At 36.3% G+C, this 18,334-nt stretch overlaps 1 protein-coding gene across 3 annotated transcripts in view; it reads left to right on the top strand.

Moving 5' to 3' along the window:
- SLC25A24 (solute carrier family 25 member 24) overlaps nucleotides 1–17,507 on the top strand; it is a 31,851-nt gene extending 14,344 nt beyond the window's left edge. For 2 of the 3 annotated variants that reach the window (XM_071750984.1, XM_071750986.1), the window contains exons 2-10: nucleotides 5,461–5,587; nucleotides 6,095–6,182; nucleotides 6,657–6,768; nucleotides 9,461–9,619; nucleotides 9,941–10,093; nucleotides 11,243–11,350; nucleotides 12,990–13,157; nucleotides 14,262–14,412; nucleotides 15,061–17,507. In XM_071750984.1, coding sequence (XP_071607085.1) covers nucleotides 5,461–5,587; nucleotides 6,095–6,182; nucleotides 6,657–6,768; nucleotides 9,461–9,619; nucleotides 9,941–10,093; nucleotides 11,243–11,350; nucleotides 12,990–13,157; nucleotides 14,262–14,412; nucleotides 15,061–15,239 — 1,245 coding nt within the window. In that variant the 3' untranslated portion in view covers nucleotides 15,240–17,507. The remainder of the gene's footprint in view (nucleotides 1–5,460; nucleotides 5,588–6,094; nucleotides 6,183–6,656; nucleotides 6,769–9,460; nucleotides 9,620–9,940; nucleotides 10,094–11,242; nucleotides 11,351–12,989; nucleotides 13,158–14,261; nucleotides 14,413–15,060) is intronic. The other variant, XM_071750985.1, reaches the window with a different exon arrangement.
- The last annotated feature ends 827 nt before the right edge of the window (nucleotides 17,508–18,334 follow it).

The following is an 18,334-nucleotide window of genomic DNA, read 5'->3' as shown; positions in this document are numbered from 1 at the left end:
CTTGCATCTCTTCCTTTTTAGGCTGATTTTATAGATTCTTTTACCTGAAATGGACCAGTGAGAAGACTGCTGCTAGTGCTTTCATGGTGCAGGGATTAGGGGTGCTCAGGACAAGAGGAGAACAGGAAAGGGAAGCTTTGCATCTGAGAGTATCATCTCTTCTACTGCCAAGGGCAGGAGTCTGCCATACTGGGGTGGGCAACTCTGTTAATGTCTGTCAGTGGCAAGTTTAAAGATTCTGCTTGGCTACTGTTTACATGTTGGTGGTGTCCTTTGGAAGGGAAATGAATAAATACAAATGCAGTATTTTAATAAGCTGGGAGGTTTTTTGAGGCACTGCAAATAACTTGCTCAAAATGTTGCGTTGTGTTGGATTTCTGGAGCTTAAGTGGCAGCCTGGTTTTTAAGTGTGTTATGTAGAGTGAGAGGTTGGGATATTGGGCTTGGTGACCTTTAGAAGTCCCTTCCAGCCCAAATTGTTCTATGATATAATGCTGTGTGGACTCAGGCCCTTTTCAATTGTACTGAATTTCTCTCTCAACTGATGCAGTTTGACAAGACTGACTTTAATAATCTCTGGTACTGATTTTTGGGTTACTATTGTGTGTCATAAGTTTGTGTAGTTTTGGTGGGAATAGAAAAGGAAAACATTAATTTTTAGTACAGTAGGGTATATATCCAGTAAAGAGAGAGGGGTTGCATATACTTAAGCTGTGACTGAATTTGGCTCCCAATAAGATTAATCTTATAATTGTAGAATGCAGAGCTGTATGAATGACTGGCAATTATTATTTTGGAGGTGAAGGGCAAAACGATAAATAAAGAGGAGAAGGGAACGCCATGGCTGGTTTTGTATCTACTGTTTCTAGTTTTAAAAGAAGGTGTGAAATGTCTGAATGGCCAAAGACATTTATGCTGTCTTACTGGTGTTTTTTCCATTCAATATTTGTAGCTGTTCCCTTTAGAGCTCTAGTCATAGATTACAGAACAAGGAATAGCTAATTGCAGCAGTTATGTGTCTTTAAGTGTTGGTTTTTTGCTTGTCTTGTAAATAGGCTTGTAGCACACCAGAAACACTCAGTAACTTTTTCATGGATCACTTCCTTTTAAATATTCTTTACATTATATTAATTAGCTGAAATAACAAGATAATGAATATATGATTGGTAATCATTTGTACTGAGCAGCCTGTCTTTCATGAACAATTCAGTTTTGTAACCAGAACGTTAAGGCTTATGCACAGTACACAAATAATAATGCTAAGAAATATAAAAATTAAACTGCTAATTTAAAAAGAAAGTCTACATAAAAACATTAAGATTAATAGTGTCTTGCATCCTCTATCTTTATATTGCAGTTATTAATGTATTAAAGTTCATAACTTTGGCATGGAGTAATTTAGCAATTCATCAGGCTGCTTACAGGGTGTCAGGATTTGTAGGTGTATATATAGTCTGTCTGTGTTTCTTCTGATTATTATTTTTTGTCCATTGACCTGCTGGCTTTAGTTTCCACACCAAATACAGAGGCCTTTGGGAGGAGTAGGAATCCATTGCTGTAACATGCTTTATATAATACAGAAATTTAAAACCAAAATTCTGCAGTGTTTCAGTCTACTTGTTGCTTTTCAGACTTGTGTTGCCTCACTGTGTAGAACTCTGAAAGCAGCTGTATTAATGAAGTACACAGCAGCAAAAGAACAAAAGTAGCAGATTTTTTTTTTTTTTTTTTTTTTTTTTTTTTTTTTTTTAAGAAAAAATATAAAAGAAAAAGACAGGAGTGTTATGACCAAATAGGTCAGCACAGGACCCCTGTAGGCCATACCTATGAAAGCCAGTAGCATTAAGAGGAAAGATGATCTTAACTATCTTCCTATATCTGTCAGTACTTGGCAGTTCTGTATGTGGTCACCATTTTATTTTATCTAATGAATTGTCTTTAAACAATGAGAAAAGAAGTGGCACGTCTTGAGAGATAAATATTTCCCTTTTGGGGCTGAGCCTACATAAAGGTGAGGCTATCCCACATGAAGCCTGTAACAAGAAATGGCAGGTTTTATGTGGCAGGCACATGGAACATTGTTTTCTAGGACTTTCAGGAAAGGACTGGCATCTGGTTTGGTTTCTGCTCTATTGTTGTAAGCATGCCTGTTTTTAAAATGCATCCAGCTCTCCATCAGAGAAGTTGGTGAACCAGGAAGTGGCACAGTGACAGGTGGCTGTACCCATGCAAAATCTGGTGGTATACAAAGTGCAGAACAGGAGAGTTGGATTCCTTCTGGAATGGAAGTGAGGGTGATTGGCTGCTGGAACAGGTTACTTCTGGAGGCTGTGGAATCTCCATGGCTGGAGATGTCCAAGACTCAATTGGATGTCCTGCACGACCTGATCAAATTAGATCTAATCAGAAGTGCTTTAAGACAGCGTTGTGCTCAATGGCCTCCAGAGGACCCTTCCAACATGGATTATTACTTGATGCCATCAATGGGCAGGTTATACTTGAGTTCATGTGCTAGAGAATCAAGTAAGTGTCTTCCTGCTGGCTTTTCCCATGGTGTAAATAAGCCCCACACCCCCATTCCAAGTTTCTGCCTTCCAAGTGAAAAGCAAGCTCCTTTTCAGCATTCCTGGTAGTTCTGAAAATTTACAAGTTACTTATTTTAATTCAAAAATTGAACACATTAATTGGTACATTTCATAGACAGTAAGAGACTTCTGCTTGTATGAACTTTTAGATTTTTAATGTGAGAAAAATGCATGTATCTAGTGAGAAAAAAGCGTTTTTCTTCTCTGTTGCTTCTGTTCTGCTGCACTGAGAATGGCTGAGATTGTCTTGAAGTCTGGAAAAATAACTGTAAAAACAAAAATGGGGAATGGAGGGGATGTTTGTGCTTATCCTTTTCTAGTTGTTGCAATATAAAATCCTCCCGTTTGGCAGATGAAAGGTGCCCCCCTTCACAGATTCTAATTGCCAGCTCTCTAAACCTCCTAGGAATTTGTTTTCTTTGGCTCTTGTCATCCGCAGCAGTGAAAATTTTGTAATTGGAATTTAGTTCAAGTTTTGTCATATCTGTAAGCCAGAACAGCACTTTCCTTGTTCTATCTACATTTTTGTTTGTTTAGTTCATATAGCAGTAGGGAATAGGAACAATCTGCTTTGATCAGAATTCACTGTGTGTCACTGCCATATAAATTACCTCTTCTCATTAGCTTCTGGGAGTGTACCAGGTCACTCAGATCCTGTGGTGTGAGGTGCCATGGATGGGGTACAAGGCAGGTTAAGGCTGGAGTGGATATGATAGGGGATCCTTTTATGGGTAGAGTGATTTTTAATGGTGGTTTTTGGTTTGGGTTTTTTTATTTGTTCGTTTGGGTCTTTTGTAATGATTAATCTATTACTCATTCTTATTAGGCTTAACCCTTCTTTAATTCAGGCATTTATCCATAAACTTAAATAAATGTAAACTATTTTTTCTGTTATGAGAAATTCTGAGCAGCCCTGACTGTATTGGCAAGGGCATGGAACTGAATTGATGAGTATATTCTTGTTGACAGGCTATTTACAGGAATGACAATCAAGCTGTATTTACAAATGTACTAAGAACACTATTTTCCTAAGATAATAGCAAGCAAATTTATCTGAGTGTGCAGTAACTTGAGTTTATTTTATTGTGCATAACTGTGTATTATGAGAGGTGAGTAATTGGTTTCTTATTTCACCATGGAGTACCACATCATCTTCCTCCCTTCCATTGATAAAGATATGGTAATCTTAATAGTTTTGTTGTTTTGACATTACACATTGAAATAAATTTCTTTCAGTAGAAAGTAAAAAAGAGAAAGGAGGTAACATAGGTGTATTCATATGTTGTCATTTGTCTTTCCCACTAGCAACACCTCAGCAAGAGTGTTTAACTTCCTTTAGTTTCTGTAGGTTAGAAATTGTTGGACTTTGGTCTTTTGAGGACTTTTCCTAATTATAGTGGAGTAAACAAAATGATTAAAAATGGATTTTGTAGATTAGAACAGCTGTGCAAATCTTGTTCAGAGTTACTTTATTCAAAAACTACAGTTGCACAAGGCAGTCTGCAAAATGGAAGGTATTTGGAAAGATTTTTGGCATATGCTTTATGTGCTTTATGTGAAGTCCTCTGAAACTTACTGCAAATTAATGTAGAGGTTGTGCTGTCAGGTTGGTCTCTTGCCCATCTTCTATGGATTTATGCCCCTGCAGGATTTCACACATTTAGGAAAACCACAGGGAATGATGCCCAAAAGAAGAGTCGAAGCATAGTTTCCCCTTAGGTATTTTGTTCTAGAGCAGGTTTTTGGGGTGGATGTCCCTGCCTGCATTCTGCCAGAGGAGACAGCAGGATGTGGGAGTGTGAGAGCAGAGGGAAGGAAGGGGGTTGTGGTGTAGTGAGGGCCTTGCCCTGCCTCACCTCTCCCGGGCCCTGCTGCTCTCTCTAGTTCTGTCTGTGTGGAGCAGCCCTTGCTGTGGTGTAAAGCCCAAGCTAATAATTACTGGTGGTTTTTTTAGCCCGGGCTTTGCCTGTGAATATGCCTCAACAGGCATAGGCAAACTGATGCTTGTGGGGGCTGCCATAATTTCCCTTTTATGAAAAGCATGTTTTCACCCCGAAAGAAGGTAACTTACTCTGGCTGTTTGTTGATAAAGAAGTGTATGGTTTGGCTGTGTTTCAGATGTGTTTCCTGCAGTTCTGGCAGTTGTATGCCATGCATTCAACTTGTAGTTAATTTTACATGTAGGTGTTTCTTATGTGCAGGACAGTTACTAGGAAACAAATAAAAAAAATGGAAGATAACTTCTCTTTGTTACATGTGTGTTGTCATTTGCTTGAAATTTTTGTCACGGTTTTAGTTTGAAAGAGGAAGCCCTGTCTTCCTTCTCAAACCCTGGGGGGTGGAAGTGTTAGTCAGGCAAGACTTTTGTTTTTTTTTTTTGTTTTTTGGTCAGCTGGTGAATTGCTGTATTATCTTTAGTCCAGTAAATTTATTAATTACAAAGAGAACAGTTAAAACTGTTTAGTTTTACTGACATATTGACTAATTTCCTGTGTAACCAGGAAAGTCACAGTCTTAAAATTGTTACCTTTCTATGATTTTCCTGTCCCCCACCTCTTCCTCCATAAATTATTTGGTACCTGTAGATGTAACACACTGTTAAGAAACTTTAAAATCTTTGACTAGAAAACTTATATAAATATTAAATAATGCTTTCTTAAATCTGTATTCATTGCTGAGTGTTTTTTCTCTTCATGAAATAGTGAGCACGTGTTAAAATTCTCAAAATATAGCTCTGAAGCGAATGCTTAGATGTTTTCCTTAAGCCACCAATATGATGCTTTTTTCTTTTTAAAGTCAAGACTGTGCTATGCTGCTTCTGCTTTGTGACCTGCTGTAATTTTGATAAGTCAAATGCTGAATTTTCTTTCAACAGAAAATTTTCAAAGCTGGAGATACTAACCAGGATGGACAGCTAGATTTTGAAGAATTTATGCGGTATCTTAAAGATCATGAGAAAAAAATGAAACTGGCATTTAAGAGCCTGGACAAAAACAATGATGGTAGGACTTGATTTATTTTATTTGTTCAAATGTTGTTTGAAGAAACTGCATTAAAAGTTATCATAATTTATATTCTTTGTCTAAACTGTAGACAAAAAGTTGTTCATATTTAACTCCTACTGTTTTATTTAATAGGATCGTAATTATAGTTTATTATGGATTGAAATAATAAATTGATATAGTGTTTTTTCATTATCTTCCAAGTCTGTTGATCTGGGGCTCTGCTCCCCAAATGGAGAAACTATAAGGAAGTTTCTGAGTATCTATGCAGATAAAATAGTTTTTAACTTGCTGAATGTTTGCATCTCATTTGGTTGCATGATTTGAATATACTTAACTTCACTCAGGCTGAGTAACAGGTGATCAAAATACATCATCTGTGTTTAAATTGATTTTAAATTACCTTTGCTATTATATAGGTGTTAAAGGGAACTTAATGAGCTTCAAGGTGCTAAGTGTATGAAGCTTCATGTTTTAAATATGTCATGTTTCTTTTAATATTTCAAGGAAAAATTGAAGCATCAGAAGTTGTCCAGTCGCTCAAGATATTGGGCATAAGCATTTCAGAAAAACAGGCTGAAAAGATCCTGCAAAGGTCAGGAATTGCTATTTCTTAAAGTATTCGAAGCTTCTTTATGTTGTTAATTATTATCCTTTTATATTCAGATAACAGGATATGTGGGATTATAACTCTGAGAGATGTTGGTACCTGCAGTGGTGACTTTATAGTAATTCTCACATAGTCTACCAATTTTTGGCTGACAGTAAGTCTGGTCACAGTTTGAGCATCTGGTTCTGGGAGGAGAACACTCTCTCATTTCCCTGTAAATGTTGTTGATACAATGAAGCATTATGGGATGACTTTAAATGGAAGGTGCCAGATGCACTTGGATATAGGAAAGCGTAGTATTGAAAGTCCATGGCAGATCCAACCTTGAAGTCTCTGTATGGAATTTTCAGTCAGTTGTCAATGGTGTGATGGCCACTATTTAAAAAGGAAAAAGGGCAACAGAAGAGAACTACCCCCACCCCTGACACGATTTCCTTATATAGTTAAATTTCTTTTCAGTATCGATGCTGATGGGACAATGACAGTAGACTGGAATGAGTGGAGAGATCATTTTATGTTTAACCCAGCTACAGACATTGAGGAGATAATTCGATATTGGAAACATTCCACTGTAAGTTTAACTTTTGTTTGAACTTAGCACAGCTCTTCTGTTCGAGTCTGCCAAATTAATTGGTGGTGTTGAGTATCACAGCTTCACAGTTGTTATATTTCAAGCATGCTTGTATTTAAGATTGTTTGGTTTTCCTTTTCACTCCATAAGCTTCCGTTTACAGAGTAGTGTGATTTAAGTTTCTTCTGAACAAAGAACTTAATTATAATAAACTAAACTTTGCCAGTAATTAGCTAATTCTTAGGCAGGAATCTTTCTTCCTTTGAGATATTCCACAGAAAGATAATAACTACAATGCTAAGTCTTTCTCTTTTCACATTACAGTACTTTTGTACTGTACATGTTCAGTGCTTTTGATGTGTTGAAACAATTTATAGAAGCATTTAAAATGTTTCTTATATTGAAATTAGTTTAGTATTTGCATTTATATAGTCATATAATAATATCACCAGTGTCATTAGTGATTTTCTGTGCACATGTTCCCATGCACTTCTTGTGCTATACAATTTCATCATTTAAGAATGACAGAATACACAGCAGTAGTCTATCTGCTGTGCAGATAATTTAAGTTACTGTTGAATGGAGCCCTTGCCACCTCAGTGACTGACTTTTAGAAACAAATAATAAGGTAAGTAAATAAATAGTAAGCCTTTTTTCTAAATAACCTTCCTGTAACTTATTTAAGTAATCCATAAAGTTGGGTAGAGATGCATTTCTTTGACTATAGTGAGATTATTTATATTTTTATGAATTAGTTTCCATAATAAGAAACAGATTATGAGATTTGAAAGCTGAGTGTTTCACATTCAGTTCAGAAATGTTTCCCAAATGGGAGTAAAAAAGTACCCTGTTTGCTGAAGAAAACACCTGAAGCTCTGCTATGAGATCAGGTGGTCACAGCTCCAGCTTAATTAATGGGAAAAAAACCCTTTGTTTTAATAGAATGTGTTGTGTTAATAGTATTAAACATAAGACACTTAATTTTTAAAATTATGGAATGCCATTTGTTACCCCCAAAAAACAATTTTAGAAACAAGTTTCTTGTGATCTTCCAGTGTTGCAGTCAGCTGATTACCCAGTTATCACAGCAAGTGAAATCTAGCTACATGGCAACACAGCTGGTGTTTCAGATAAGAGCAGATGTGAGACCTCACATGCCTGGATGGCATTGACAGCTCTTCCAAGTCTGTTTTTATTGTAAAACTGTTGTCAGAGTCTTTAAACCAGTTAGCTATGTTAGCATAAAATTATTATGTGTTGGCAGCTGTGGCCTTTCTGTAATAAACAACCTCAATTTTTACAATTTTTTTTTCTCTTAGCTGTATTTAGGGCTTGGTAGAAACAAGGTTTAAACCCTGCTAGATAAGTGTAATATCTCTAAGAACATTGAAATTATATTTTGAAAGTTCTAATCAATCATTTGGTGCCTACATGTAGTTGAGCAACTGATGACTCCCTATTTGGAAACCATGAATGTCAGGAAGATGGAAGTATATTTCATTAATCTGTTCTGCATCCAGTATCCAGAATAGTTGGTGCTTATCCTGTTTGTCCAGCGGCCATATCCATACTCTGCATCCTGCAATTCTTATGTTCCAAATGAACAAGGCAGTATTCTGTCTACTTAACAGATAGCAGCATAAATTGGGGATGTAGTGTCTACAATTAACATCAACAGTAGTTTAAAAAAAACCCAACCAAACAAAGAAACCCCCAGTTTATTAGTCATCATGCTTTCTGGTCAGTGCTTACCAGTTACTAAAACATTCTTGCTTCTTTATAGTTTTAATTGATGTATAATATTGGCTTTGCATTATCTACAGTGTTTGGTTTGTTTTTTTTTTTTTTGGTCACATATCATGATTGTAAATTACATAAGAGCAGAGACTATGTTTAAGTGATATATGGGATTCTATAGTCTTATGTCTTGGACAGCTTTATTGCTGAATTCTCTAGTAATGTTCTTCTTTGATCAAATTGAATGGTAATAGAAACATGCATGTCTTAATGAATTTTTAAACGTTCATAGCTGAAAAAAGTCACTAATATGTCTTTCAGTGTAACTGGTAAGAAAATTTATAAAACATTAGTCAAACCTGTAATTTTTTAAGCTAATACACAGTTGTTAAGTTAATACACTGACAGAAATAGATTATTCTGATCCAGTTATAAAAATACTACTTTAAAATATTAGGGGGGCAAGAGGAATGAGAAATCCCATGTATGTGTGAATAAATTAAAGTGAGAGAGAAATCTCTTGTTAGCATCCTTAGGAGATTACCAGACTAATCCAGAGGGCTGTCCAGTGAAAGGTTAGCTGCAACATATAAGCATTTGAGCTTCTGTACAGACTGTAAAGGTCTGCTGATCATGACACAATGTCTTTGTTTGGGCCATACTCAAGGCAGAAATTTGCCATAATTTTTAATGATGATGGTGCAGTCTTTGAAATGGTGGGTCCATGGTGTTATTATTCTGTATCTAGGTAGAAGTCATTGAAAGTTCCTATTAATTGAGTAGCAATAGTGATGTACAGCAAGTTAATTATAGAATGGAAATTAGATATTTTTATTTATTTTTAACTGGCATTATATATACACAATCTCAGACGGCAGGTTCATTTGAAATGAGAATTTTGGAAAAAAACTGAAGTGATGGAATGAGATGATATCTTTGCTTTGGATTCTAATAGGTGTTGGATATAGGAGACAGTTTGACTGTTCCAGATGAGTTCACAGAGGAAGAGAAGAAGACAGGACAATGGTGGAGACAGCTGCTGGCAGGAGGAGTGGCTGGTGCTGTCTCTCGAACGGGTACAGCACCCTTAGATCGTCTTAAAGTGATGATGCAGGTAAGTTCAAAAACTTTTTAGTTTCCAGTGTATTACCTCAGTTTTTGGAGAGCTGTCATGGAAAACTGATGGCCAAATACAATGTGTAAATTCTGGAGCTCGAGTGATGTTTTGACAATGTCTGTATTTTAGGTTCATGAAAGCTGTTATTTCCATAGTCTTTTTGTCAAAAATTATAGTACTTGTGCCACTAAAATAAAATTATTTCAATGGTGGAACTGTTTCTTCTAGTTGATATATTTAAGCAATTTAATACCTAGGTGGTGAGTTTTACAGTCTAATCAGAGTGGTGTTCTTTACTGTGACTTTCATTTATTTTAGGTTCATGGTTCCAAATCAAACAAAATGAATATAGCCAGTGGTTTTAAGCAAATGCTGAAAGAAGGTGGTGTCCTATCCCTCTGGAGGGGAAATGGTGTAAATGTTGTGAAAATTGCTCCTGAAACAGCTATTAAGTTCTGGGCTTATGAAAAGGTAAGATAATAAATCAGGAATTAAAATACTGTTAAATGAAATACTGTATCACTCTCACTGGTCATTATTTGCACTGATGTATTATATAGGAGTTCTTTTCATGGTTGTCACAGCTTTTGTCACAGTAATTCAGAGTGACTTTCAGATTTAAAATAGTCTGTTTATTCTGTTACTAGAATACTTGGTCATAGGCAGGTTTTTCTACTGTATTGTAAGCAGTGTAAATAAGCTAAATATGTTACAGATTTTAAGTCATCTTCCAGTATGCACAGCTATATGGAGTACTGCATTAATATCTAGTTTGTTGCTTTGAAGTGACAACCAAAAACAGCACATTATGCTAGCAGAACCTATACAGGAGTCTTCTTAAGTCTAATGTCATGGCACATGCCTTCATCCTGGATTTCAGAGTTATATTTACCTCTGAATCAGCTTTAACCCTTATAGTAAGGCCTAATCCTCCTCTGGAAAAAGAACTGCTGTTTTGGTATAGTTAAAAGATTTTATTTTTTTTCCTCTCGGACTTGCTAGTGCCTCAGGTAAGAATAAAGGATCATATTGCATATCTCTGTACAACTATGAAATAAAAGCAACAAAAAGTCAAGTTAACTTTGGGATATTTTAAAGCTGAATAGCAGATTTTGATGTTGTAGAGTAACTTTGAGCACAGTATTCGTTGCTCTTGCTCTGCTTTTCAGGAGCTGATGGTGCATTCTTGCATGTAGTTGTCTTTGTCTTGAATAGCACAGTGTCCAGCTCTCTTAAGTGTGTCTGAATGTGCTAATTGATCTTTCATTCTTTGACTGGAGAACTGGGTCTACAACGGTCTTGAGTTCCTCTTTGTTGCCTGGGGGCATCGTGTGGATACCCTTGTTCTGGCTGTTCATGAAATACGTGACAGAACTGCAGGTAGCTGAGGTATTTGATGTAAAGGGTTCTTACAGACTGGAATATTTGTGGTATTCTTCAGAATACAGAGTTGCAGTGAGTGTAGTTCTAAATTTGTTGGGTTAGTAAATGCAACTGTAAATACATGACAGTGAGTACTATATGAAAAGACATTTTGTACTGTACTCCTGCCTCTTGTAATAACTCTTGCCTCTTCCAGAAAACATGTGATGTTTATGTTTATGTGTTTTAACTGTGCAGTATAAGAAGTTACTCACTAAGGATGATGGGAAGTTAGGTACCATTGAAAGATTTGTATCTGGCTCTTTGGCAGGAGCAACAGCACAAACTTCTATTTATCCCATGGAGGTAAGCAACAGAGAATCTGCTTCCATTTGTGACACTCCCAAATGTCTGTTTCATTTCCAAAGCTAACCCCACTTTGCTCTTCAAAGTTTTGTAAGAATTCCTCAGTATTACTATATTCTAATGTATTTTTACTTTGGCCTTCTTTCAGAATTTAAGTAGTAGGCATTTTATAATATACTATGTTCTAATTGATACTTGACTTTTTAATATATATTTGTCTGTCTAATACTGTCTAAAGTGATGTTTAAATAAAGTCTAGTTCAGAGAAAAAATATAATCCAAGAATGCATTTAAAACTAAGTAGGTATTCTAGCTACTTGCTTAATGTGGAAGAAATCTTTTTCTACCACTATGTATGTGAGCAAGGTCTGAAGCAGAACTGGTGACTGGGAGCTGGGTCTGATTAGGAGGTCAGTGAGGAGGGGAGAATAGAACAGCTATAGATGAGGCTGAGTGGATTAACTGCTCTTTCCTCTGTAGGACATACCTGAATGTGGTACTGCCTATGTTGCAACTATTAATTGCTCTAGGGCAGCTATTTCACATCTTGCTTTTTAAAAAAAGAATTAGGATTTATATCTTTAATGCTGGTTCCCCAGAAACTTTATAATTTTGTGCAAATAACTGGAATATACGTATGGTCTGGGATTAAACCAACATCAACAAGATTTGGAAATAATGGAAAATGTAGCCTAAATACCTTTTTCACAGGGAGATGTGTCAGTAGGAATAGAACTCAGCTGTTTTTGTTTTCATTACTATCAGTGATAATGATATCTTAAAATGGCATCCTTGCTCTTAAAGCCACTGAATCACAGCTATCCTGAGTACAGGGGTGGGCTAAGTTTTCAAATAACTGAAAATTTTAAATAGAATAACTGAACTGTTATGCAGATAATCTGGATTGTACTGATCAATGGATGCACATGAACTCTTCCACAATAAGATGCTCTGATATTCCTAACAAAGATATAATACTGTCCTGGAAATGTTTTTATAAAACAAATTCCACAAAACTCCTGAGGAAGTTGCAGTCTAATGAAGCTTTAAAGTAGGCCAAATTTTTACTTAGGAAATTGCCTCTGTGGTTTCTTTTGGATTCTGTATTAATTTCTTTGTCCCAAGGTGCTGTGTAGACTTATTTGCATTATTAATCAGAACCTGGTTTTCAGTAGTTGTACACAATCTTTATATCCCTTAACTACCTCTCAAAGAGTCATGATTTTTGAAAGATTTTCTTAACATGTTTTGCTGTTCCCAGATCAGGTGTGATCTGTTAGTATGTTAATGCTCTGATTTGTTCTTTAGTTAATATTTTTATTAAATATTGCCCATGCTGTCAAGCTCATAAAAATCTGCCTGTTTTAATTGAGAAGAGAAAATAAAATGAAATTTTAAAAGGTTAATAGTTTGTAAGCTGGTGTACTAGCTAGTGTATGTGTGCTACTCTGCCCTAGTGGTAAAACCCAAAGACAAAACCTTAACAGTAGTTATTGCAAAGGAGATTTGAAGTACCAACATGCAAAGCAGTTCCAGGTGATTGAATAAGCAGAGAGGTACTGTCTTTTCCTGTGTTTATAAAATACAAATACATCAATAAATATGTGTCTAATGAAGACTATTGTTTTTTCCCCTTTAGGTTTTAAAGACCAGACTGGCTGTGGGTAAAACAGGGCAATATTCTGGGATGTTCGACTGTGCTAAGAAGATCTTAAAAAGAGAAGGTGTAAAGGCCTTCTACAAAGGTTATATTCCTAATATTCTTGGTATAATTCCTTATGCTGGCATTGATCTTGCTGTTTATGAGGTGAGTTTAGATCACTGAATGTATGTAGTTTTCTTTAGTCAGTTTACAAAAAGGTTAAATATTCTTTAGAATACATGCATTATCAGTTAAATTTAGCTTGTAATATTGCAACTGCCTTGAATTTAAAATAGATATATGAGAATTTCCACTGATCTTTCTAGACTTGAACAGTTTCCTTTGTTTGCCTCTCCTGGAGGAGTGCCTGTGCTGATGGGTCCTTACATGTGCCAGTACCAAACAAGAAATATAAGGCAGGATTATATATAGACCATGGTAATACAACATACTTGCAGACTTCAATAGCTGTTGAGGAACATGTTCTTTAGTAAATATGGGCCTTAAAAAACTGGTGATATTAATATTATGTAACTTATTCCCCATATATTATAATTAATATTTTTTGTCATTTTCTCTGATTTATAATTGGATTATAGTAACCTGAATTCCTTGTATGTCTGTGCATGTCACCAGAATACTTTGTGGCTGACATGTGTTGTGAGGAGTTTGAAACAGTGCTCTTGCCTTTCAAAAGGACCTGGTACTTCTTACTCCCATCAGCAACAATTAAAGTGTTCTATTTACCTTAGATGCTAGGTGTTGCTTCAAAGTTAGTAAGTAACTTGGATTCACAGACTACCATTTTTCTAGCCTAGACAAATCTTATTGTCACACTGCAGTAGAAATCAACAGAATTGCTTGAGCTGATGTTCTCAAAGCAGTAAGGAAGTTCTTTTCTGCAGTTTGCATCTTATCTTCTGCATGGGATGACATGCACAGCTGTGTGAGCTTTTTTTTGCACCCTGTGGGGTGCTGAGCTGTGTAGCTCTCCTTCCCCACAAAGTATTTACAGCTCAAGAAAAAAGGCACTGTTGATGCTACTGGATCTTTTAAGACTTACCTTCCAGGCACTAAGTACTGTAGTCTGGTTAAAGTCCTAACCTGTGTGCTGAAGTGTTAAGTGCTTCAAAAGTGGGTAGGATTGGCACAGTGAGATCAGTGCTTTTCAGGAATAAGCCCATAAGATTTGTTATGAATAAAGATGTATTTGTGTATTTTCTTAATTGCAGATCTCTTGTCTTATAATTTAATCTTATATCTTGGCAGCTCTTAAAGAGTACATGGCTAGAACACTATGCATCAAGCTCTGCTAACCCTGGGGTTTTTGTGTTGTTGGGATGTGGTACTGCTTCCAGCACATGTGGGCAGTTAGCCAGTTACCCTCTTGCTCTCATCAGAACACGCATGCAGGCTCAAGGTGAGTCCTGTTGCACTGAAAATCTTTCTGTGTGGTCACATAAAACTGTATCATTTGTGAGATAGCTGTAGCAGAGACATGGGAATAAGAAAACCCAACTTGGAAAGCCAAGGACTTAGTTGGTAAATTCTGCTTAGTCCCTGTTAGGCCCAACATTGTTCTTAATCATACTTGATTGAAATGTAAAAGTTCAACCACTGGAGCTCTGAGGGCCACATTCCATACAAAACTACTGGGCATAGAATACCTGCTATAGTCTGGGTGCACTTTTCAAAAATTTAGAATGTTTCCTAAATTTTAGCAGTAAAGTGGCAGGGGACCTGCAGCATCCTATGAAGGTAAGACAGCAGTGTTTGTTCTGGAGGACATTTCATAAAGGCAGTTTCATAGCTGAGATTTTTACTTGGTAGATTTGTGCACACTAAAAGACAGGAGCCTAGGTTTCCAAAGGGATGTCAGTGGATAATGCTTTTTCGGTGGAATTTAGACACATGAATATCTCTCAAATGTCTGGGATTAAAGAGATCCCTCTGTGAGGATTCACATTTTAATTGGTGGCCCTGGACTCACCACCCAGGTGTTTGGTACTTGCTTAAGAATTTTAATATTACAGGAGCTGTTGTATAACACATTATCTTTTTGTTCTAGCCTCGGTGGAAGGAGCTCCACAGCTAAATATGGTCGCTCTCTTTCAAAGAATTATTGCTACAGAGGGCATCCGAGGACTTTATAGAGGTATAGCCCCTAATTTTATGAAAGTGCTTCCAGCTGTCAGCATCAGCTATGTTGTATATGAAAAAATGAAGCAGAATTTGGGAATAGCATGAATTGAAGGAAAAAGCTGAGATGCTTCTCATGTTGTTGGAAACACCAGAACAAAAATGATTTATCAAGTAATCTGCTCTCACAACTAGAGACAGGTTGTACTGGAGAGATGCTGCAACTTTTACTTTTGCCTTCAAGTGGGAAGAAACTTTCTTAAATTCTAGTTCACCATTTCTAAACAGATAGCTATATTGCACTTTAAAATGTCACAGCGTTTAAAAAACAAAGAAAAAATAATCAAGAAACTGTCTTTAAATCAACAATATGATTTTACTCTTGGCACTTTTTTTGTGTTTGTCTTCTCTAAATGCTTATTTGGCTCGGATCAAACCAAAGGTAGGCATTTATACTACCTTGATAAATGGAAGTGACTTTTTTTTTGTCACGCTGCCTATCCTGAAACAATTCACAGGCAAAATTTTGCACACCTAGAAGTAAGTACTTACTCTTGGTTTTTTTGAAGACATAAGTTTGTGAAAAGTAGGATTTTAGATACAGACAGAGGTGAAGTAACACATTAAAATATAGCCCATCACCTTTATCTTGAGGCTAACCTTTTTTTTTTTTTTTTCTTTTCGTAATTTAAAGAATAAGAGCCTGAGAAACTACTGTTCCATGATATTGGAATACCTCAAAAAGGATTTACACAGTATTTTTGTAATGCAATCAGTGATTTTTGTAACTTACTTCACTGGACATGCTTTTCATTGCTCTTGTAAATGCACCATTGACCATGGCAAGCTTTGGGTTACAGCTGCACGTTTTGTAGGATCGTAACAAACAGGAACAAAAAAGCCTGGTTCCTGGATCAATTCCATTCAAGTGCAGTTTGAAAATGGGGTGGAGGATACTATCAGTATTAAGCTGATAGTTATTATAATACAGCCAATAGCAGAGTATACATTGTAGCTGCCATGGGGAGGGAAATGCTTCTCATTTTGGACTCCTTACTATTCTTTTCCTTTAGTCAGAGGGCTACAGTCCACTATGAACTTTCAGCCAGTAGAGGATTGCATTTGACAGGTTGTCATGCGAGATAAATCCTCTTTCCCTCAGAGTCTTCTGTCTGTGCTGGTTGTGCGTGTGAAAATCAGAGATTAAAATACTGAAGTATTTTGTCCAAGTGACCAGATGGGACTGCTGATCTCAGGTGCCCATCAGACTGAGAACTTGTTAGTGCTTGAGAAATAGCTCTTCCTCAAAAACTGAGACAGCATTTCTTCAGTGTAGGAAGTAGATATTTTGATGTCCAAATACTTTGAAATTGACTTTTTTTTTCTTGGGAGGTGGTAGTGGTGCTGCATTTCACTTGCCTTCAGGCCTGAGCACTGAAATAGAGGAAGAATTATTGCCAAACTCACTTGGTACACTTTTTCTGCTTTCTGCAGCGTGTGGTGTCTTAATCTTTGTAAATTTGGGATTATCTTTATACTTACCGTGACGTTCTGAAACAACTGTTCTTAGACCACTTCCTGAAATTGGGTTATTGAAGGAAGAACTTTGTTCCTGTTAGCTCATTAAGGGTCTTTTTTTGTTTTGGTTTTGTTTTTTTAAGAAACTAAACCAAAAATCAAACAGAAAAGCAGATAAGTAACTGCCTGAACTTCCCAACATACAGAAGACTATTTGGGCTGTAGTTTTTTAAACAGCAGTCAGATATAAACTTGTGTTCAGTGCTTCCATGGCTGATGTTAATGCTCCAGCAGAATATATAGCAACTGATATATAACAACTCCATAAAATTTGTATTATAAAATGTTGTTTTGTCAGATTTCAGAGAATGGCAGCTTTAGCTGTGTCTCTTGGCCTTCCCTTGAGGGAAACCTTGGACTTTGCACTTTTTTTAAAATACAAAAAGTCTTTCTATCCAAATAATCCATATGTACAATGCCTTTTTGATCTGAATGTTTCTTGGTTTTGCCAGCATTCTTGTATCTTTGTCTGATTTGTGAGATCAGTTCCCAGACCATTTTGTTTGACTGTGACCAATGAGCAAGTGTACTGTGTGTGTGTGATGGGAAGATGAGTTTAGCAGTGTTTGTCTTCTAGAATTGCTCCATTTTTTTTATAGTGTGCAAGAGCCATTGTGAGTATTGACAATTATGGCAGTGATGTTTTAAAATTTTTAAAAGATGAGGTCTTTCAGATTTAAGTTCTCATTATGTGCCTTCATGATGACTCTATTCTACTGTGTAATCTTTCTGTTAAGTATGTGTTTACCTTTTTAGCTCTATAAAACTACCAGTTTATAATAAATGTTTGTTTCCTTATCTGGAAGGAGTGTGATGATGTATTTTTTCATGGTCTGATGGACAGATGCACTATATCCATAATACACAATGAAAAAATTAGGGTAATTTATCTAAAAATAAGTTTGAGACTAGCCTATGCTTTGTTATTATATTGGTATTTGAAAGCCTAGTCTGAGATTTCAATTGTCATCCTGTTTAAAACTCTGGCTGTTGCATTGCTTAATGGGAGATCACATAACATTCAATATTTTTGCTTGTTCATTGAACAGTATTACACCATAATTTTCTTCTGTGTATGCTGTGTCTCAGAATTCTTAACAATATGGACAAACGTTTGCTTTTGTTCTTAATGTTTATTTTTCTTTTATGTCACTCTTGTTAGGGGATCAATATAAATTTTTTTCAAGGTAATTGACTTAATTTACTCTGCACGTGCAGCATGGCTATCCTGCTAAAAGCATGTGCAGCAGCCAGCTTTGACAACTCCTGATGCGTTTACCAGTCCTGCAAGTGATAAAGATAATTCTAAACAAATTACATATTTCTTGTGTCTGATTTCTTCAAATACACTTTTTGGAACATAAAATATAGAGGTTTACGTAAAAATAACAGAAGAGGTAGATCCTTGGTATGTGATTTCTGACCAAAGGAACAGTGTTGCATTCATTTCTACTCAAGTCAAGAACACTTTTAACTGGAAATTCTCTGTAATTGAAAGGCCTGGGCTGAGAGTGGTCTCTCTCACTGTGATAAAGTCCTAAATTCTGCTTTCTCAGATGTCTGAGAGAGATGGTACCTTCCCCCCCCCCCCTCTTCCAAAATGAAAATCTAATACGAAGTGCAGC

The sequence above is a fragment of the Heliangelus exortis genome, chromosome 8 (assembly GCF_036169615.1).
Source record: "Heliangelus exortis chromosome 8, bHelExo1.hap1, whole genome shotgun sequence".
Classification (NCBI taxonomy): domain Eukaryota; kingdom Metazoa; phylum Chordata; class Aves; order Apodiformes; family Trochilidae; genus Heliangelus; species Heliangelus exortis.
Note: the sequence above shows the minus strand (reverse complement) of the source record. Positions and strands in the feature narration are given on the sequence as shown.